This window comes from Hypanus sabinus, chromosome 12 (assembly GCF_030144855.1).
Source record: "Hypanus sabinus isolate sHypSab1 chromosome 12, sHypSab1.hap1, whole genome shotgun sequence".
NCBI lineage: Eukaryota > Metazoa > Chordata > Chondrichthyes > Myliobatiformes > Dasyatidae > Hypanus > Hypanus sabinus.
In genome coordinates, this window is record NC_082717.1 from 64025868 (window position 1) to 64050050 (window position 24183).

A 24183-nucleotide genomic window follows, 5' to 3' on the forward strand; every position below is an offset into this window, starting at 1 on the left:
AAGGCTGGTTCTCCCCACCCTTACTGTCCTTGCTTTTAACTGGAATATACTTCTGTTGAGCACCATGAAAAATCCCTTTGAAAGTCTTCCACTGCTGCCCAACTGTCCCACCATATAGCCCGTGTTCCCAGTCCACACTAGCCAAATCCTCCCTCATCCCATCGTAGTCTCCACTGGTTTTAGATTGAACTATTGTACCCACCATTATTTATATGAAAAACGAGCTGCCAGAGCAAGTGTTGCATGCAAGCTCTATTCCAATGTTTAAGAGAAGTTTGGATAGGTACATTGATGTTAGGGGTATGAATGGCTATGGTCCCGGTACAGTTCAATTGAAGTAGTTATTTTAAATGGTTTGGCATGGACTAGTTTGGGCTGAAAGGTCTATTTCCGTGTTGTACTTTTCTATGACTCTGAAGTAAACTGCTATTAAATGAACACTGTCATCAAGATATATAAGGACATATTAAGGAACATAATGTAAGGCTCGTCAAAGAGGCAGCTTTGAAGAAGAGTCCCTGAAAAAGAAAGTAAAAATGACCAAGAAGCTCAAGGCAAAAATTCTGAAGCTGGGGCTCACTGCAGATGAAAGTATGGTCAGTGGAAGAAAGGTTAAATTCAGGGGTGATAAAAAGGTCAGAATTGATGCAGCTACACCGAATGAAAATAGGATTACCATAGATTTCAGAGTCAGAAGGGTGGCACCATGAAGATATTGGAAAGGAATGTAGGAAATTTTAAGACATCGTAGTAGAGTTTAGAGTGTTTAAACCTGGCTGAGAAACATTTATTGACTTAAGTAACTAAGGATGATTCACTTAAGCATCGTGATTTGCTTACATTCCTTCTCATAATTCATTAGAACTGAGGAATTGACATGCTTGGCTAACACTTACTGAGGAAAAAATGCACACTGAAACATTGATCAGTATGGTTGTTGCTTTCAGGACACAGGAAATATGGATTTTTGCTGAGAGAACTGTGTCCAACAACCACACATCAGATTTATGAAGTTAAAAAGATGTTCCAAATCTGAAAGACAACAATCAGGTTAACTAACACTTGCAAAAACCTTAACATTGAAGGAAAAAGCACAACAAAAAATGTGGATGACAACTCTCAGCATCTCACCTCACCCAACAACCTTCCCCAAATCACCAATGAAAATTGTGAAAAACATAGACAAAAAAATTAATGCTCTCTAGTCCGGTCAACGGCTCCACATAGGATAGAAGAGATTGGCTAAAGAGAGTATTTCTGTACATGTGGTTTTTGGTTCAATTCAATAGACCTTTGATTTAAAGTTATGGTAGAAATGCTCCATGAAATTTCAGCAACAAACAATTCACGCCAATTTTTTTGAGGTATTTGTACAATGGATTAAATTGCAGCATTTTTCTGAAGGATAAAAATTGGAACAAATGCAAGCAAAACCTAGTCAGTGCCAATAGTAATTATATGTTGCAGTAGCTCTAACAGTAGCTATGTAAGGAATGACAAGAAATATGCTATACCGGCTCCTGGGTATTGAGAATCATCAGGGTGCATAAAAGGCATTGTATGTGAAGACCTTTCTTCACAGAATTGTTTTGAGGGCAATCTAATAGAGATAACAGTGCAGCTCCAACAGTCATTAAAACCTGTCATGGCATGAGTGATGTGTATTGATCGTCCTTATACATTGATCATCTAACAGCTTGAGTAAAGGTTGGAGAGCAATGGGGTATGTTGGCAAGGGTGAGGGGAGGGATGGTGAAGGTAGTGTTACCACGATGGCTGGGCTATGACAAGATCAGGATTTAAACAAATTGTCTGGAGGACAATTCTGTTGGAGCTTTTCCCCACTTACTCTTTGTTAATCACATTTTTCAGAGGATTGCATCCTTTCCAATTGTGACACTGAAGCTACCCATGAGGATCAGTTTGTCTCCATCTTACACACAGGCCAGGTTTCTCCCCCTAATGGTAAGACAGAGGAGAGAGAGAGGGAGGGGAGGGGGGGGAGAGGGGGCAGAGAGAGAAAGGGGCAGAGAAACCTGCTGCGCAGGTCGACTCTGTGGTTAAAAAGGTGTATGGTGTATCGGCCTTCATCAATTGTGGAAATTAATTTAGGAGCTGAGAGGTAATACTGCAGCTGAAAAGGACCCTGGTCAGACCCCACTTGGAGTACTGTGCTCAGTTCTGGTCGCCTCACTACAGGAAGGATATGGAACCTCCTTGGAGTGACGGAGGATGAGAGGTGACCTGATAGAGGTGCACAAGATAATGAGAGGCATTGATTGTGTAGATAGTCAGAAGCTTTTTCCCAGGGCTGAAATCGTTGCCACAAGAGGGCACAGGTTTAAGGTGCTGGGGGAGTAGGTACAGAGGAGATGTCAGGGGATTTTTTACTCAGAGTGGTGAGTGCGTGGAATGGGCTGCCGGCAACAGTGGTGGAGGCAGATACAATAGGGTCTTTTAAGAGGCTTTTAGATAGGTACATGGAGCTTAGTAAAATAGACTGTAGGTAAGCCTAGTAATTTCTAAGGTAGGGACGTTTGGCACAACTTTGTGGGCCGAAGGGCCTGTATTGTGCTGTAGGCTTTCTATGTTTCTAAAAAGATGAGATGGAGGGCAAAGGGGGGGGGGGGTTAGAGGATACTGGAAAGGAGGTGAGAAGGAAGAGGGAAAGTAAAAGAGAGGGAGGTAGAAGATACAGAAAGAGGCAGACAGACAGGGAGAGGGAGAGAGGTGGGGAGGGAGAGAGAGACAAATGCAGAGAGGGAGAGACGGAGGGGGAGACAGATAGAAAAGAGTGAGCAGAAGAGTGAATGAACGAGCATAGAGAGCAATAGGAAAGAAAATGAACAGGAGGAGGGGGAGGGGGGAAAGGACATGTGTGAGAGAAAGCGGGGGGAGGGGAGAGAGCAGAGGAAAGAGAGAATGAGAGAAATGGAGAGGAGAGAAGAGAAGCCCCATAAAAGTGCTTGAATGAGATAACCCAAGGCATTGCTTGCCAGCACACAGATTCAGAGCATCTTCTAGACCACAAGGATCAAGGATGAATCTAAATTCACATTGCAATTTGAAGGACTCAGCTTGCATAATTTCCTGCCACGCGAGTTCTTAGTGTTGATAGTGTTGGATATGGTTGCAAATTTCATCTACAAAGGGTACAGAGAAACAGATAAAGCTAAAACAAACCCACACTTCCACAGCACTTTTAATATTGCAGATGTCCAAAAAATTTCACCACAGAAATTTTAACACAGAGGAGTCACTGAAGGATAGTACGGCAGGGTGAAGTTGAATGAATTTTACCAAATAATTTCAAGGACAGAGAGAAATAGAGGTTTATGGAACAAATTACGAGCAGGGGTCTGCAGCAAATCAAACAGAACTTCCTTGAAAGACACAAGAAAATCAAAGGATGTTTAAACCGTCAGAGTTGGAGAAGAGCAAAGATTTACAGATATGTTGAGAAGCAAAGTCGTAGTAGGATTTTTAAACAAGAATGAAATTTTATTTTGAAAAGCCTCTACTTTATTGGCAACCTGAATAAACATTGAATTTATGTGAGAATTCGACTCGGTTGATTAGGATTTCAGTAGTAGAGCTTTGAATCAACTCAAGGTAAAGGTGATGAAAGGCCAGCCATTTTAACATGTAATAGATGGGTGTGGAGGTTTAAAAAAAACCTCAAGATGAGGGTTTCATGAAAGAAAAGTTGTTGCAGATGGCATTCTAAAAGCTTACAGATGTAAAAGTTTTTGTAACTTTAAAAGAAATAAACCATAAAATTGTTTTATTGAACATTTATGGAACAGCAGCTTAGATCAAATTAGATGCTGATGTGGCAAAAATTTAGTTTAATCTCAGAACTGAATATCTGGAAAGCAAAATTATTTAGTGTGTCTTTAGCAGTTTGTTCACGTGTTCTTTCATAAGGATAAAACTATGAGAAACTTGACGTGATACTTAGAGCAAATCATTACCTAGACACAGCGTATAAGAAGCGGTAGAGTCAGATGCAACAATCATGCTTAAGACATAATTAGACAGGTGCTTGAACAGTCAGGGTATTGAAGATACAGACATAGTAGGTGTAAATAGGAATAAAATACTGGGAAAAAGATTGGCATGGATGTGGTGCTCTGAATTGCCCTCTTCCGTGCTGGATATCTCTGTTACTCTGCATCTGAAATTGTAATGGCATGGTGTTCTGGACCAATTCTCTTAGATGATTTTTGTTTACTCATATTGAGCCAAGCATACCCGATCATCATTTGAACACAGTAATTTTTTTCTTTCTCCAGGCTGCATGCAACATTGTAATTTGCCATTTTTGCCTTTTATGTTGGCAATGAAAATGATCCTAATTTTTTTTACATTATTCCTTGTATTCCATTATTTCAGTGCCAGCCAAAGAAGTGCAGTAATTAAGACTTCGTTATTAGGTGTCACATGAAGAAATCATCAGTGTTTTATAGTCTCAGTGGATAATTGTACCTCTTACTCTGCAGGGGATGGTAGAGCGAAGAAAGAAGATATAGGTTCTATCCAACAATTATCCTTCCTTCCTGCACGAAGAGCTTACTCAGCTCCTTTCTGGACTAAACATGACATATGAATATCTTCATGGAATAATGTGATACGTTACATACCAAAACATTGCCTCATATGTTATTATTCTAATCTACGGTGGCATTTTTCCATTTAAAAATACATTTCAGTCAGCTGCCTATAATTAAGTTCCCAACAACTTCATGAATTTCTGTGGCCAGAGAAAGACATCCTACCTCTTGCTTTCAATCTCAGATACAATAGAGGGTCTACAAGAAAACTCCACAAGGTTATTCAACATCCCATCACTCCAGTGCAGGAACCTTTCTTTCATATTACTCTCAAATGGCAATGGCAGGCCATGGGATATAAAAGGAGAACTAGACATTAAGCACATCAAGTCCGTTCTGCCATTTAATCATGGCTAACAAGAGAAAATCTGCAGTTGTTGGAAATCTGAGCAACACGCACAAAATTCTGGAGGAGCTCAGCAGGCCAGGCAGCATCTATGGAGAAGAGTACAGTCGATGTTTTGGGCCAAGACCCTTCAGCAGCACAGGAGGGAAAAAAAGCTGAGGAGTAGGTTTAAAAGGTGGGGAGAGGAGGAGGAAGAAACACAAAGTGATAGGTGAAACCTAAAGCAGGAGGGATGAAGTAAAGAATTGGGAATTTGATTGGTGAAAGAGAGAGGGCTGGCAAAGGGGGAGTCTGATAGAAGACAACAAAAGGCCATGGAAGAAAGAAAAGGGGGTGGAGCACCAGAGGGAGGTGATGCAAAGAAATAAGATAAGGGAGGGAAAAGGAAATAGTCAATGAGAAGCGACTAACAGTTTTGCTGGGTGCATTGGGTTAAAAAGCATACAGTTTGCTCCAACTGCTCCAACAGTCAAGTTGCAGCTTCAAAAAGAGCACTAAACTGCACACTGCTGATAAAAAGTCTTACCCTGATGAGAGTGACACAGGACTGAGTAGCCTTGAGATTTACAATGTGAAAACTAACAATAGACAAGCAATATGGCTTACGGCAGAAGTGAACAAAAAACTAATTAAAATGGAATTGGACACTGGCTCGGCTGTTTTAGTCATTCCACAAAATGAGTTTGAATGACATTTCAAAGACACTAAACTGAAGCCTGCAGATATCCAGCTAAGAATTTGTACTGGAGAAAAAATAATTCCTGGGAATGACACTCATAAAAATGAAATACAACAAGCCACATTAGGCTTGCATGTGGGGGTCAGCATTGCAGGGGCATGATCGGCTGACGTAACTACAAAATGATTGGAGATCCATCTACTGTTTCCATGCCATATACCCTATAATAGACAGAACTGAAAGCAACTTAAGAAAGGTACTAGATGATGCTACAACTCTCTCCATGAAGTACACCATGAACCATCACCAACAGAAGACAAACAGGCGTTGGTGCCAACCTCTGTGCCTCTAGTTGGAAAGCATACTGGACCAAGGAAGGACCATGCTGCTCAGATGAAGCATGAATGTGACAAAAGCAGTGGTCCGACTGCAACAGTTTTGTAAGCAACATATCTAAGAAAGCTTCCAATATGTTAATCAAGCAGTTACTTGCGAAATGTGGCTTGGTTTTAAGATGGAAGAGAGTTCAAGGAGCTTTGGGAAAATTACAAATATTTGGCTTTTGTGAGTTTAAAGAACCAGAATCTACTCTGCTTGCATTATTATTGCATGAATTTCAAATGTGAGACAAAAAGCTGCTTGTCGTGTTGATGCAAAGACCAAAGCCCAGCTGGATGAATGGAAGGGCAAAAAGAAAGGAGTAAATAGAGGATTCATCAGATGATATTGTGGCTGAGGAAACCACGAAGAGAGATCAGATCATAAAGGGAGTAATAGAAGGATGAACAAGGGAGTTCTCCAGTGAACTACAAACCCCATTTCCAGAAAAATTTGGATATTTTCCAAAATGCAATAAAAACAAAAATCTGTGATATATTAATTCACATGAACCTTTATTTAATTGACAAAAGTACAAAGAAAAGATCTTCAATAGTTTTACTGACCAACTTAATTGTATTTTGTAAATATACGCAAATTTAGAATTTGATGGCTGCAACACACTCAACAAAAGTTGGGACAGAGGCATGTTTACCTCTAAAAGTTTTAATAACACTTTTTAAACACTTTTTAATCATTTTGGAACTAAGGATACTAATTGTAGTGGATTTGCAATTGGAAATTTTGTCCATTCTTGCTTGATATAAGACTTCAGCTGCTCAACAGTCTGTGGTCTCCATTGTCTGATTCTCCTCTTCATGATGCGCCATACATTTTCAATAGGAGATAGATCTGGACTGGCAGCAGGCCAGTCAAGCACACACACTCTGTGTCTACAAAGCCACGCTGTTGTAGCCCGTGCAGAATGTGGTCTGGCATTGCCCTGCTGAAATAAGCATTGACGTCCCGGGAAGAGACGTCGCCTTGATGGCAACATATGTCTCTCTAAAATCCTAATATACGCTTCAGAGTCAATGGTACCTTCACATACATGCAACCCACCCATGCTGTGGACATTGATGCACCCCTATACCATCACAGATGCTGGCTTTTGCACCTTTCGCTGATAACAATCAGGATGGTCGTATTCATCTTTGGCACAGAGAACTCGATGCCCGTTTTTTCCGAAAACTAGCTGAAATGTGGACTCATCTGACCACAGCACATGGTTCCACAGTCTTTTGGTCCATCTGAGATGAGCTTGGGCCCAGAGAACTCGCTGGCGTTTCTGCATAGAGTTGATGTATGGCTTCCTCCTTGCGTAATACAGTTTCAAGTTGCATTTCTGGATGCAGCGACGGACTGTGTTAAGTGACAATGGTTTTCCGAAGTACTCCCGAGCCCAGGTGACTATAATTGTCACAGTAGCATGACTGTTTCTTAAGCAGTGCCTCGAAGATCATGCCCATTCAACAGTGGTTTCCGACCTTGCCCCTTAAGCACTGAGATGCCTCTGAATTCTCTGAATCTTTTCACAATATTATGTACTGTAGATGTTGAAAGACCTAAATTCTCTGCAATCTTGCGCTGGGAAATGTTCCTTTTGAACTGACTAACAATTCTCTCATGAATTTTGGCACAAAGCGGTGAGCCATGACCCATCCTTGCTTGTAAGGACTGAGCCATTGATGGACCCAATCATGATACCTCACCTGCTACCAATTAGCCTGTTTAATGTGGAGTCTTCCAAACCAGTGTTACTTGAATATTCTTTTCAATCTTATTTTAACTTTGTCCCAACTTTTGTTGAGTATGTTGCAGCCATCAAATTCTAAATTTGTGTATATTTACAAAATATAATTAAGTTGGTCAGTAAAACTACTGAAAATATTTTCTTTGTACTTTTGCCAGTTAAATAAAGGTTCACATGTATTAACATATCACAGATTTTTGATTTTATTGCTTTTTGGAAAATATCCCAATGTTTCTGGAAATGGGGTTTGTAAATATACCTTTCCAATATCAAAATGCACAAACTAGAATAGAAAGGTCCAGAGCTGTCAGAACCACTTCCTGCAATCTCAGAATCAACTCCTACAACCACCATGGAGAAGGCTCCAGAAACTGAAATTTTTTTCACAGCTATATCTCACCTCCCTTGTCAAGAAAGACATAATCCCACAAGAGTAAGAAATCCACAGCAATTAAATCTTCAGGCCTGAACTGGACAATTTAAAATGTACTCTGCTGTAGATGTCTGTATAGTAGTTATATAATACATATATAGCTGAGATGCATTCCATATTGAGTTGGAGTTTATTGCAAGGTAGGTAGGAGTGTTGTGTATTTAATATCTCAGTAATATTGTGAATATATTGTTTAAGTATTCTTGTCTATTTAAATAATTCATTATGTGTTAAATGTAAATATACATGAATTGCATATTCCATGACACTACCACATGATATGTGCACGCCTTGCTTAAAATGAAAACCAAAACTGAAACATTACTCCTGGCTCCCTTGTTTCCCTTTCAATTAGTTTTTGTATTTTGGAATTACAAAACATAACACTTTGTATAAGCTTAAACGCAACCTTTGAATCAACTTTGCAAATGGAGGAAAGATTCCGGAACCAGGTACATTTCTTGGTCCATACTTGAAATCTCTGTCAACTAAATTCACTATGAGCTATAAACAGACTGAATTTACAAGCCCAGTGTGCACAGCCTAACTTTGAAACTGCCCATACTTCAAGCCTGGTATTAATTACAACAATTCTTTCATATGCCAAGGGCAAACTTAGTTGCATTTCACACTGTAGGAAGGCAATCCAACCAGCAGTTATCAAGAGTGAAAAGTACAGATTCTCTTTCACTATCAAATTAATCAAGACTGTCATTGGGAAACAAAGGGGCAATACACTTTCCTTATCAAATGAAAATATAATTTACAAGGATGGTACTGAAAATCTGATTATCATTACAATACCCTTTGATGACTTTGGCATAATTGCCATGAACGGTTTTCATCAAGTGAATCTTTTATGCATGATTGGAAAGGAAGAATAAAACTACACCTGTGCGAATCCCTGCAACATCTGGTGGCCCTGTGACCTTTGTCTTGGAAACAGATGCAAGTACATTTTTTCAAGTGGGTGAACCCTAGCGAAGTGTCAGACCCTGACGATGTACCTGGTAGGACTCTGAAGACCTGTGGCAACCAACTGGACGGAGCTTTCAAAGGTATCCTCAATTTCTCCCTGCTGCAGTCTGAGCTTCCTACCTGCTTTAAAGGGTGATAATCATACCAGAGCCCAAGAAGTGAATGGTGAGTTGCTTCAACAACTATTGCCCAGTTGCACTCACATCTACTGTGAGGAAATTCTTTGAGAGGTTGGTAACGACTAGGACCAACTCCTGCCACAGCAGGAACCTGGATCTACTTCAACTTTCCTGTCACCACAACGTCTTCCGGTTTAAGATGGTGCTAGTGATACCCAGCATCTACTCACGGTGGCAGAATGCAACATAAAGAAAACTACTAAACACCTTATTGGTAACACTTTATTAATAAGTTCACTGCTAACAATGGAGGGGTGAGCAGAAGTGAGGCTAAGCAAGCGGAGGTGGGAGTGAGGAAAGTCCTGATGTCTGATAGGTTTAAATGCCAGGCCGGATTGGGTCCAAGCTATCCGAGAGTGACAAACAACCTGATGTCTGATCGATTTAAACTCCAGGCCAGACTGAAAAGGTCGGGTTTGGGCCAAATCGTGGCAGCAGAGTCCAAGCTGTCTGAGAGCAAGGAACAACCCAGTGTCTGAGAGCAAGGAACAACCCAGTGTCTGGTTGATTTAAGCGCCGGTACAGATTGAAAACATCAAAGTGTCAGGACTGGAGGCGAGGGACTGGCCTGTTCTGCTCCCTGCCCCACAATGTTTAATCAGCTTTGCACTGAATGGAGGCTGTAACCTGCTCTGGCTGCAGTGATGCCTGGCTTTGCATTTATTGCATTTATCGTCTCATGACATTCACTGGACTCGACGATAACCTGAGGCTGTGGCCTACTCCTTGCAGTGATGTCTGGCTTTGTGTCTTTTGTTAAACTCTAGTTCTGAATACTATTTGCTTACTTTTATTATTTGCCCTTTTTGTCTCTCCACATTGGGTGTGTGACTGTCTTTTTTTTAATGGTTTCTTTTGGGGTTTCTTTGTTTTGTTGTTTCCTGTCAGGAGACGAATCTCAAGGTTGTATCCTGTATACATAACAGAACAAATGTACTTTGAACTTTGAATCAGTCTCCAGCAGATGCAACCTCACTGGCTCTCCACTTGGCTCTGGATCACATGGACAATAATAATATCCATGTCAGACTATTGTTTATCGATTACATCTCAGCGTTCAACATAATCACACCCTCAGTTCTGATCAACTAGCTCCTCTGTACCTTCCTCTGCAACTGGAACCTTGACTTCAACATCTCCTCCTCACTGACAATCAACACCAGCGCACATCAAGGATGCCTGCTTAGCCCACTGCTCTGGTCTCTCTACACCCACGACTGTGTGGCTAGGTAAGGCTTACACACCATCTATAAATTTGCCAATGATACAACTATTATTGGCAGAACTTCAGATGGTGATAAGGAGGTTTCCATTGACATCATCATCGAGAATGGCAGCTTAAGTCACTAGCTCTTCCGGGAAAAATGCGTATTAAGCCCCATTAACCCATCAAATATAGTATTTCTCGAGAAGTATTTGAACTGAAAAGCAGGGCAAAAATGGGGAAAAAGAATGGAAATTGAAAAGCGACATTGAGGAGCCTGTGGCCGAGAGGAGTGCAACGAGCGGCTCTCCTACCTGACCACGTGCTAGCAAGGCCTTGTTCAGGCAAAGCGGCAAATATGATTGAAATTCTGAAAGAGGTAAGGGAGTTCCAGAAAGATATAAAGCAGCAGCTACATGGTATTAAGTCAGAGCTCGCCAACATCAATCAAAAAATAGCAGCGGCAGAGACTCGAATTGAGAAGGTGGAAGATAGCAGTCAAAACATAGAACGAATACTGAGTAAGATGATAAAAATATTAAATCACCAAGAAGGTAAACTGCTTGACCTGAAGGCAAGATCACAGCGGAAAAATATCAGAATATACAACGTTTCCGAAGGAGCAGAGGGCTTGCCTACGATGGAGTTTGTCGGAAAGTTGCTGTGGGACACACTGCAGCTTCCCTCGACTACAGAGCTGGAAATCGAGAGAACGCATCACGCGCTAGTCCCGAAACCTACCCGAGATAAGCCATGCTCAATAATAATTAAATTCCTTCGGTACAGTACCAAGGCAGAGATTCAATGAAGAGCCTGGGGTAAGAAGAGGGTGTTTTTAGGTGATAAATTAATATTTTCGACCAAGATTACACTCCTCCCCACGGTCCTGCAGAAACTCTAAAGTAAAGCAAGTACTAAAGCAAAAAAGGATTAGATTTCAAACTCTATACCCTGCTAAACTTTGAGTGTTTTATGAAGATGGGACACGGTTGTACCAGACAGTGGAAGAGGCAACTACAGACATAAAGGCCAGAGGGTTGCCCGTCAGTATGATCAAACCGAGGGAAAGCCTGGCAGAGGAATTACTGCACTCCGCTTGGGAAATAGTGTGAGAATCGAGAAGGCAGGAGATGGGAGGAGGCCGAGAGAAGTATATCAGAAAGAGACTGTGAGTTTTCCAAAGACAGTCCTCACCCCCTCCAGAAGATCCATAAGGTTTGGCTAACTTTAAAATTGTTGAGAAGCTAAACGGAAGCAAAAGTAGACGGTGATATATCTATCTCAAGAAATACTTATTATAATGTGGATTTTATATTATTAAGTTATTCTTTATTCGCTCACTTACTCCTTTTTCCCCACCAAAATGAGAATATATTTGTGTGTGCATGTGTATGTACGCGTGTGTGTGTATGTGTATATATATATATAGTGTGTGTGTGTGTGTGTGTGTGTGTGTGTGTGTGTGTGTGTGTGTGTGTGTGTGTGTGTGTGTGTGTGTGTGTGTGTGTGTGTGTGTGTGTGTGTGTGTGTGTGTGTGTGTATGTATGTATGTCATTTCTTTTAATGTCAATGGGCTATTAAATCCCATCAAACATAAAAGAATTTTATCCAAAATGAAAAAATAACAAGCCCATGTGGTATATTTGCAGGATACTCATTTAAGTGATAATTAGTATAGAAAACTAAAGAGAATAGGCTTCACGAATCTGATTTTCTCCTCATACAAATCAGAACATAGGAGAGGAGCTGCTATTCTTAGCTCAAGTAAGCTAAACTTTGAAAAAGTATTTGAAATGGAAGATAAAGAGGGCAGATATATTCTGGGAAGGGGGAATATAGACAGAAATTCAGTTACTCTATTGAATATATACGCACCCCCGGGAAATGATACTGGTTTGTTTCAGAAAATTACTGACATTAGGGTAATGGAAACAGAAGGTCTCCTGATATGTGGGGAGACTTAAATTTACAATTACAACCAAACTTAGACTCTTTCAATAGAAAAACCTATGAAACAAAATCTTTACATAAGAAAGTTAATGCACTTTTTTGAAGATGTTGGTTTAATTGATATATGGAGGGACCTTTTCCCTGACAGAAAGGATTACCACTCATTATTCCACTCCCTATTCTGTATATACAAGAATAGACTATTTCATAACATTTGGAAAAGACAAAGACAAAATAAACACCTGTGGAATTGGGACAATAGATGTAAGTGACCATGCACCTATATATTTATCTATTGATTTTGACCTACAACCAAAGAATACTATTTGGAAACTAAATTCAAGTCTACTCACTGATCCGTACTTTAAGGAACAAATTAAAAAAGAAATTGGTCTCTACTTAGAATTTATTGATAATGGAGAAGTTTCAACTCCCATTTTATGGGATACTCTGAAGGCTGTCTTAAGAGGGAAAATTATAGCGATATCTTCATATAAGAAAAAAATAAGGAATAAAACATCAGAGGAATTACAAAATAGGCTGAAGGAACTAGAAAAAAAAAACAAATTGAATTTGGCACAGGATACATTAGGGGAAATTAATAAAATTAGGAATGAAATTAATAGTTTGGCTACACAAGAAATCAAGAAAAATTTAACGTTTCTGAAACAGAGACATTATGAAAGTGGATCAAAATCTATGAAAATACTGGCGTGGAAACTAGAAAAAAAAAGATAGCAGAAAATACAATTCATAGAATTATGGACCCAAGAACAAAAATGATTAAAAAAAAAATAAGCTAAGTGAAATTCAAGAAGCTGTTGAAGTGTTTTACAAAACTCTATATTCCAAAGTTCCAGACGGAAGCATAACCCAAACTGATACCTTCTTGAATTCTCTAGAGTTACCCACTTTAAGCGAAGAACAAAATAGAACGATGACTGTTGACATAACTGAAGTTGAATTAAAAGCTGCAATTAGTAGGCTTAAATTAAGCAAGTCACCAGGATCAGATGGGTATACGGCAGAGTGGTACAAAGAATTTAAAAATGAGTTAATTCCTGTTTTACTCCCCACACTGAACTGGGCTCTAAAAAAAGGCACAAATGCCACCCAGTTGGAAGGAAGCGATAATCTCAGATATACCGAAAGAAGGCAAGGATAAAATGGGATGTGGGTCATTTAGACCAATATCCATTCTTAATGTAGATTATAGATTATTTACCTCCATCATGGCCAAATGATTAGAGGAGCTTCTACCCATACTGATCCATAACAATCAGACAGGTTTTATACAACAACGCCAGACACAAGACAATATATGAAGGGCACTTCACATTATAGATCACATACAAAAAAAAAAATCAAAGCAATAGTGATAAGCTTGGACGCTGAAAAGGCATTTGATTCAGTTAATCGGAATTTTCTTTACAGAGTTTTACATAGATTTGGTTTCCAAGACACAATTACTAAAACTATACAGACACAATATGACAACCCTACTGCTAGGATTAAAATTGATGGATATTTATCAAATAGTCTTACCCTAGAAAGAGGCAAGAGACAGGGTTGTGCATGGTCACCGCTACTCTTCGCATTATATCTGGAACCATTAGCATAATACATCAGACAAAATGAAGATATCAGGGGAATTACTATTAAAGGGACAGAACATGAATTGGCTTGTTACGCAGATGACATTTTGATCTATCTAGGGCAACCAACATACTCTTCACCTAAATTGATGCAATCCTTTGAACAATATGATCAATTATCAGGATACAAGATCAACATAGATAAAACCCAATTACTTTCATATTACTATAGCCCAACAAGAAAAAGTGAAAGTAGATATCCCTGGGCATGGCACACAGAGTCTTTCAAATATTTGGGCATCATTATGCCAAAAGATTTGGCAAAATTATCAGAATGTAATTATCAGCCTTTATATAAAAAAAATTAAGGAAGATATAGCAAGATGGAACCTGATTCCTTTTTTCAGTGAGACCTGACGCAGACTGGGAGACCGTTTCACTGAACACCTACGCTCAGTCCGCCAGAGAAAGCAGGATCTCCCAGTGGTCACACATTTTAATTCCACATCCCATTCCCATTCTGATATGTCTAGCCATGGCTTCATCTACTGTCAAAATGAATCCAAACTCAGGTTGGAGGAACAACACCTTATATACCGGCTGGGTAGCCTCCAACCTGATGGCATGAACATTGACTTCTCTAACTTCTGTTAATGCCCCTCCTCCCCTTCTTACCCCATCCCTGACATATTTAGTTGTTTGCCTGTTCTCCATCTACTTCTGGTGCTTCCCCTCCCCTTTGTCCCAAGGCCTCCCGTCCCATGATCCTTTCCCTTCTCCAGCTCTTAGCTTCATCCCACCCCCTCCAGTCTTCTCCTATCATTTCGCATTTCCCCCTCCCCCCACTACTTTCAAATCTCTTACTATCTTTCCTTTCAGTTGGTCCTGACAAAGGGTCTCGGCCCAAAACGTCGACAGTGCTTCTCCTTATAGATGCTGCCTGGCCTGCTGTGTTCCACCAGCATTTTGTATGTGTTGTTTGAATTTCCAGCATCTGCAGATTTCTTCGTGTTTGCTCTTTTTATCAGTCTCAGTTCAAGGATTGAGTCTATTAAAATGAATATACTGCCCAGACTGTTATATCTCTTTCAGACCCTACCAATAGAGATTAATCAAAATCAATTCAATGAATGGACCAAGATGTTATCGAGGTATACTTGGCAGGGTAAAAGGCCTAGAGTTTGTCTCAAAACTTTGCAATTAGCAAAGGAAAAGGGGGGGGATGGGGCCTACCTTCTCTTAGAGATTATTATTTTGCAGCACAGTTGAGAGCTGTGATATGTTGGTGCAACCCATCATATGATGCTCAATGGAAAAACATTCAGGAGCCAGTACTTCCCATCCCCATACAAGCAATTTTGACGGCAAAGGTACATAAACACTATTGATAACCTATGGGTGAAATAGACTCTTAAAATATGGAAAACTACTATAAAAGAATATAATCTAGAGGGAGATATTGCAATTCTTAAATGGTATGCATGTGACTCGGATTTTACACCAAATAAATTGGATGCTAGATTTAAGGACTGGACAGCTAAAGGAATAACAGTTCTTTGCAGCATAATGAAAGAAGGAACATTGTTCAGTTTTGAAATGCTTAAAGAGAAACACTTACTAGAAAAACAAGATTTTTTAAAATCGGTATTTACAGATGCAACAACATGTTAATAAGACACTTTAAAATGTAACCAAGGCAAGAACATGCTTGATAGAGCTATTTAGAAAAGCATATAATTCAGATAATGGTAGTAGAATCATTTCAAGCATGTATAAGGGGTTGTCAAATCTTAAAACACATTCGAGTTCATACATTAAAACAAAATGGGAAAAGGAAGGAGGGATAATTACATCTGAGGAAGAATGGACAACAATATGGAGGTATCAATGGAAGTGTACCAGTTCACAGAAATGGAGGGAGTTTGGATGGAAAAACTTGATAAGATATTTTATTACACCCTCTCAGAAATCCCATTATGATAGCAATCTCCCTGTTTGCTGGAAAAATTGTGGAAAACAAAATGCAAATCATTATCATACTCTTTGGGACTGCCCTGTTATCAAAAACTATTGGAGGGGGATACACAATGCCCTACAAGACATCTTTAAATGTGAAATACCCTTAGAGAGTAAGACCATATATTTTGGATATATACCTCAAGAATGGTTGAAAAGAGATAAATATTTAATGAATATACTGTTGGTGGCTGGTAAAAAGACTCTTACTAGGAAATAGTTATCACAACTTTAAATACATGGATGGAAATTACAATGGACATTTACAAAATGGAGAAAATAACAGCATCTGAATTAATCATAAGCTGGAACAATTTGATTCATCCTGGGAAAATGGTTTAACTACATAATGCCTCATAGGCCTGATTTTATTCTTACAAATCAATGAATATGTTGTAAAAAAAAACAATCACTCCCTACTTGTACACAGCTTTTTTCCTTTTGCTTGTTTTTTCTTTCCACTCTTTTCTATAAGTGTATATCTCAGATAAATACTTTGTGGAGATTTGTGATATATATGATTATATGATATATATGTACAATAGCTGAAATACATCTTATGGAAATGTTTGTTTGATGATGAACTTCAATAAAAAATAAATTACACAGATGGTGACAAGGAGGCATACAGGAGCATGACAGATCAGCTGGTTAAATGGTGTCACAACAACTTTGCACTCAATTGCAGTAAGACCAAGGAATTTCAGAAAAGGGAAGTTGAGGGAAACAAACCAATCCTCACCGAGAGATCAGCAGTGGAAAGAGTGAGAGGTTCAAGTTCCTGGGTGTCAACATCTCTTAAGACCTATTCTGGGCCCAACGTAATGATGCAATTGCAAAGGTGGCACAATAGCATCTATAATTCATTGGGAGCTTAAGAATTGGTATGTCATCAAGTACACCCACAAATTTCTACAGATATACCATGGGAGAGCATTCTAACCAGCTGCATCACTGTCTGGTATGGAGCGGCCACTGCGCAGGATCAGAAAAGGCTACAGAAAGTTACAAAATCTGCCAGCTCCATCATGTGCATTAACCTCTCCAGTGTTAAGAACACCTTCAAAAAACAATGCCTCAAAAAGGCAGCATCCATCATTAAGGACCACAATCAACCAGGACATGCCCTCTTCTAATTGCTACCATCAAGGAGGAAGGACAGTAGCCTGAAGACACAAACACAATGTTTCAGAAACAGCGTCTTCCTCTCCGTCATCAGATTTCTGAATGGACAATAAACCCATGAGCACTTCCCCTTTTTTTTACACTACTATTCTTTTTAAACATTTAGTCACCATATAAAGTTTTGCAAAGAACTGCTGCCACAAAACAACAAATTTCACGGCATATACCAATGATATTAAACCTGATTCTGACTCTATGAGGAAAGACATTCAAAAGTTTGACTCCATGATTTTTAAGTGCTTGAAAGCACTGAGGGTTTACTCTCATTTATTTAGTATTTTGAAGCTTATAGCATGACTGGATTCTGATTAGCCTTTTGATTTTTTATCTCCATTCTGCAAGACAACTTATTTCTTGACCAAATTAACAAGTTCTTCAGAGGATGCCACAATGAGTGTTTAGGCGAGAGAAATTTGTTTTGAGCAAAACATTCATATGAAGGTTTGTGGATTCAAAGAAAACCTAAATTATTGAGATCAATTGACTCAGAACGATTAACCGAACCAGGATTCAGCAGGTTAACAACAGAAATTGGCCATTAGGATTGGACAAAAGACATCCAATAGTGGATGAACTAGAAAGATAACACAAGTTGTAAAGGAAAAGCAGACTTCTATTAAGTACAATGGATACAAGTACTTAATGGTCATATCCATATAGCTCCACAAATCACATTGCTATTATCTCAATGTACACCTAAGCACATGTTTAGGACATACATTAAATGGATTATAAACAACAAAACATTTCTGATTACACAGGTAAATATACCCATCAATCAGCATACAGGATTCTTCAGGTTATGAGTGATTATGTTTTTAGTCTACACATCAGATGGTAGACAGGAAAGTATGCTTATTATAGTAGTTCTGTAGAATATTAACAATATGTTATCCTTGGATTGTGTCCCAATGATGTACCAGTTCCAAATATTATAACCAAGAAAAAAATCATGAAAATAGCAACCAGCTGCATTTATATAGCAATAAGCAACGTCCGCAAAAATATCAAAGAACTACACAAGTTACTAGGATAGTTGAAAAAGCTTGGTCAAAAAGGTAGGTTTCCAAGGAACATTTGAAAGGAGGAGAGTAAGAGGATAAGACAGAGGTATTTTGAAAACCAATTCCATAACTTAGGACAGAGGCAATCGAAGGTACAACCACCAAAGGTGAAGTGATTAAAATCAGGACATTAGCCAAAGCAGCAGGTGGGCAGAGACATGGCAGGGATTTAGAACTGGATGACATTATAAGGTAACATTAGGATGAGTCAGCCTAGGATTTGAAAATGGGTATGATTTTAATACACAGTCGCCCCCCCAGTCAAGGGCCCTCGGGGGCCACTAAGTAGAGAAGATTAAATGCTGAAAGAAACTTAGTTTAAAAGAATAAATTTTCCCACAAGACATAGAAGCAGAATTAGGTTATTCAGCCTATTGAGACTGTTTTGCTACTCATTCACGGCTGAATTATTTTTCCCTCTCAAACCCATATGCCTGCCTTCTCCTCAATCTTTGACACCCTCACTAATCAAGAACCCACCAACTATGGCTTTAAATATACTGATTGACTTGGCCTCCACAGACATCTGCAACAATAAATTCCACAGATTCATCACCATCTCATGAAAGAAATTATTCTCCATCTGTTCTAAAGGGTCATTCTTCTACACTGAAGCTGTGCCCTTTATTCACAGCTGTCCATGGCAATGAATTTCATAGATTCACCATTCCTTGGTTAAGGAAATTCCTTTTCAACTCTGTTATAAAATGACATCCCTCTATTCTGAGGCTGTGCAATCCAGTCCTAGACTCACCCACAATAGGAAACATCATCTCCACATCTACTCCATCTGAGCCGTTTAAAATTCAATAGGTTTTAATGAGTTCCCTGCTCATTATTCCAAATTCCATGGCCCAAAACAATCAAATTCTCCTCCTACATTAATCCTTTCAGTTCTTGGATCATTCTCATGAACCTCTTCTGTAGCACATCTTTTCTTAGACAAGGGGCCCAAAACTGCTCATGATACTCCAAGTGTAGCCTGACCAATGCCTTATAAAGACACAGCATTACATCCATTTTCTTGTATTGTAGTCTTCTCAAAATGAATGCTAACATTGCATTTGTTTTTTTATCACTGACTCACCCTGTAAGTTAACCTTTTGGAATCCTGCACAAGGCCTCTAAAGTCCCTTTACACCTCTGATTTTTGAATTTAGAAAATAGTCTACAGCTTATTCCTTCTACCAAAAGTGAATACAGGAAGATACACCCTACACTATATGCCACCTGCTACTTCTTTGCCAGTTCTCTCAATCTGTCCAAGTCCTCTGCAGTCTCAAAAATACCTGCCCCTTCACCTATCATTGTATCATCTACAAACCTGGCCACAAAGCCATCCAAATCATTGACAAAAATGTGAAAAGCAGTTCTAATACCGACCATTGCTGAATACCACTAGTGATAAGCAGCCAACTATAATAGGCCATTTTTATTCCAACACTTTGCCTCCTGCCAGTCAGCCAATCTTCTATCCATGCTAGTATCTTTCCTGTAATACCATGGGCTTTTAGCTTATTAAGCAGCTTCATGTGTAGCAACTTATCAAAGGCCTTCTGAAAATCCAAGTAAACAACATCCACTGACTCTCCTTTGTCTATCCTAACTGTTATTTCCTCAAAGAAAATAAACTGATTTTTCAGGCAACAGTTCCTCTTAAGGAAACCATGCTAACTTTGGCAGATTTTATCATATGCCCCCAAGTACCCTGAAATCTCATCCTTAATAATGGACGACAACACCTTGCCAACCACTGAAGTCAAACAAACTGGCATATAATTGCCTTTTTCTGCCTCTCTACTTTCTTAAAGAGTGAAGTGACATTTGCAATTTTCCAGTCCTCTGGAACCATTTAAAAATTTAGTAATTCTTGAAAGATCACTACAAACGCTTCCACAATCTTCAGCTACCTCTTTCAGAGGTTTTACCATCTATCTTCATCTCTCGCCCAATAATAGTACCCATTTCAACTTCCTTAGTTATCAGGTTCCAATACTTGTAGCCTTTATTCATCTGCTTATCACCCTCTAGCCATCTGCTTTCTTCGTTTCTTTCCACCTACTACCCTGCAGCCTGTGTACCAACTTTACCTTCACCACTCAATTAAGTTCCATTTGTCCATAATCTTCTACTAGTCCCTACCTACTAGTCACGGTCTCACTCCTCTCCGCATATACTCAATATCTTTCTGCTCCACTCCCAGTCCCGATCCAAGGTCTTGGCCTGAAATACTGATGATTTCTTTCCCCCAAGATGCTGCTGAATCCTTTGAGTTTCTCTGGCAATTTGTCCTGATGCCACGACGTGCCGTCTTGAGTCTCCAGTCTGCATAACACAGTCCGGAATTTAATTGGGGTGGTAAAATAGAATGACTTTCGTTAGCGGAACCATATTCCAGATCATTAGAAGCTGTCTAATTATCAATCATTCCACAAAACTATTAGAATAAGCACAACATGCTTACCCACCAAGGATCTTATTGCATTAATGTGTACCTGCAATTAGTAATATCTCATTGTGTGCTAAATTGATTTGTACATTGTGTTCATGATTCATTGGTTATAATCCATTCACAGTTTCTCCCAAGGATATGATTTTGTATGTACAAATTTAAGATGTAGAATATAGTTTACGAGGTTCCAAGATTTTTGAGCATCTAAGTACCTCAGGAATTTCATAACTATGGCTCAATAGCTTAGACATCTACAGACTAACTGGGGGCTATTCAAACATATAAAAACAAACATCAGATGAATTCAGAGACGTGCTATTGAAATAGTACTTGATAAGTTTAGCATCTGGTGCGTATTCTTTGGCAAAAAGGTGACAATTTGCTTTCCTACATTTCATGGATCAGCAGATTTTGCAACTTACCGATGGCACTCTGTGGTTTGTTCACTGGATATCTGCCTCTGATGCTGCCTTCTGCTGTCACCAGCAAAAAATGCAATTCCCCTGGCTCTGGAACATATGGCTTACATCAGTGAATTATCGTAACTTCTGGAAGTTAACAGGCAGACTTAGAAGCCACATTATTTCAATTACAATGCTAATAAGACGTACAGATCTAAGGAAATCTAAATTAAATCTGGCTGGTCTCATTAATTCATATAACAAGGATGCCAGTGACATACTTACCAATATCCTCCACAATATAAGAATGTTCATTTTTCCCCACTTTGACGAACTTGATGTTTTCCAATGTTTTACCATAACCGATTTTGTAATGATCCACAGGTCTCTTGGACACATCCTGTGGTGATTCCCAGAGGATTTTCAAGCCCTTTTCAAGAGGCAGAACCTTTACATTCTTCAATATCAAGGTAGATCCTACAGTTAACATAAGAACAAAATACAGCTAAACAAAACAACATTCCTCTGGGACAATGGTACAAAACAGTACATATATAACAAACAACACAAAATAATATTAAAAGAGTAAAAAATATTCTATAGATTTACAAATTGATATTAACTGCAGATACTATATTTAAATTTATAATGATATAACGCTACTGGTACTGTTGTACTATCTACCAGCTTTCAAGCACAAAATAGATTAAAACTTCGAAAAAATACTTGGAAATGTTGTAAATTTGTCTAAGAAATCTATGATTCCTGATTTTTAATGAGGTCAGCAGCTAAAGATCCTAACTTTGGAGAATGTTTGCACCATAATCATCTCACACAATTTCCAATCCTAACAGTATTCCTGGAAATTAAGGCATCCAGGACTTAATGCTCTTACATAATTTGCTGGGCCAAGTTGATGGCGAGCTGGCATCCAATTCTGGTTTTGGTAGAGAGGAGTCAATGGTGAAGCAGGGGAAATAATAACAATTAAAAAGCACTCTGGCAGATCCATGTAACAAGAACTCAGCAGGCCAGTCAGCATCTTGTGGAAAAGAGTAAACAGTAAACATTTCAGGCTGAGACCCTTCATCAGGACTTGTGCACTCTTTTCTACTGATGCTGCCTGGCCTGCTGAGTTCCTCCAGCACTGTGTGTGTGTTGCAAATTTTCTATTGTTTGGCAAATCAATGTGTCCATTTGCAACATAAAGATGGACTTTTACTTCTTGGTATTTTGAATATACTTCAACAGGTTATGAACCTAGAATGTCAATAATTTGATTCCAGCATCACTATCTAAAAATCTAACTACAAACATAATTTGGAAGATCAGCATCAGGGAGGCCAATGATTAAACATATAATGAGATGGCACTAGAACCAGCTTTTGGTGAACTAAAGGAGGGCTGCACTGCCACCAAAACTTTCACCAAAGCAAAATTAGAAAGCAGTGGCAGAAATTAAACATTTTATTTCTGAGTATGGTGGGTAGATAAAGCTAGAACAAAGGAGATGTAGCTAACAAACATGGCTAGAGATGGTCACAGAGATAGCAAGATCATAATATGCACCATTTAGTAGACCTATCTTGTAAAGCAAGTTCCATTTCTCTCTTTGGTAATGAACACAATGAAATGCATTGACTTAGTCTACAGGGAGTTTGGCCTTATCACGTATGACATCAATAGAGTAGCTCCTTCGCAGCTAGCCACCTAGTTTAAATATCATTAGCTATAGTAATGAATGAATGACCCCTGTTAAACTAACCTCAACATGTCTTTCACATTTTAACCCACCATGGGCAATAGAAAAGTCACTGTTGCAAACAGTGCAGCGGACAACATTGTCATTATTTTTCAGGTCGACTGTAAAGTCCGCCCACAAAAAAAATTGATAGGTCTACTTAGCATGAAGAGAGACCAATCAGGATGCTCCCTCTAGCAAAAAAAAAATCGATTTTCTGGATATTGTATATCACTTGCAGGCATCAGGGAGCTGCTATCAATATGCGGGAGACTCCCAGAACATCCGGGAGAGGTGGGACGTCTGCTTCCTTACCACCAATTCAACATGCAAATTAACCTTTAGGGAATCCTGCACAAGGATTCTCAAGTCCTGTTGCAGATCTGATTTTTGAATTTTCTCCCTAGTTTGAAAATATACCATGCCTTTATTCCTTCTACAAAAGTGATTGACCATACACTTCAGTATATTCCATCTGCCACTTCTTTGCCCACTTTCCCAATCTGCCCAATTCCTTCTACAGACTTCCTGCTTCCTGAACACTACCTGCCCTTCCACTTGTAGTTGTATCATCTGCAAATAGCCATAAAGCTATCAATTCAATTATCCAAATTGTTGACATATAATATGAAAAGAAGTGGTCCCAAAATAGATCCCTGTGGAACACCAGCAGCCAACCAGAATAGGCCTCCTTTATTCCGACTTGGCGCCTGCCAGTCAGTCCATGCTAGTATCTTTTCCATAATACTATGGGCTCTTATCTTGTTAATCAGCCTCATGTGCAACACCTTGTCAAAGGTCTTTTGAAAATCCAAGTAAACAGCATCCACAGACTCTCCTTTGTCTATCTTTCCTGTTATTTCCTCAAAGAATTCCAACAGATTTGTCGGGCAACATTTCCTCTTTAGAAAGCCATGATGACTTCAGCATTGATCCCAGATACTTCAGCCATTGTTCTTCTGCCATACTCCCTGCTAGTGTCCCCTTCCAATTAACTTCGGCCAGCTCCTCTCTCATGCCTCTGTAATTCCCTTTACTCCACTGTAATACTGATTCATCTGACTTCATCTAATCCCTCTCAAGCTGCAGGGTGAACTCCATCATATTTGATTATTGCCTCTGAAAGAATTCCTTTACCTTTAGTTCCCTAATCAATTCTGGTTCATTACACAACAACCAATCCAGAATTGCCTTTATCCCAGTGGGCTCAACTTAA

The 24183-nt window shown here is 39.2% G+C and overlaps 1 protein-coding gene across 1 annotated transcript in view; it reads right to left on the reverse strand.

Moving 5' to 3' along the window:
* Positions 1–24183, reverse strand: part of fndc1 (fibronectin type III domain containing 1) — a 183658-nt gene that overhangs the window by 128380 nt on the left and 31095 nt on the right. The window contains exons 2-3 of the mRNA XM_059986090.1: positions 21512–21703; positions 21248–21334 (exon numbers count right to left, since the gene is read on the reverse strand). Of these exons, the coding sequence (XP_059842073.1) occupies positions 21248–21334; positions 21512–21703 (279 nt within the window). The remainder of the gene's footprint in view (positions 1–21247; positions 21335–21511; positions 21704–24183) is intronic.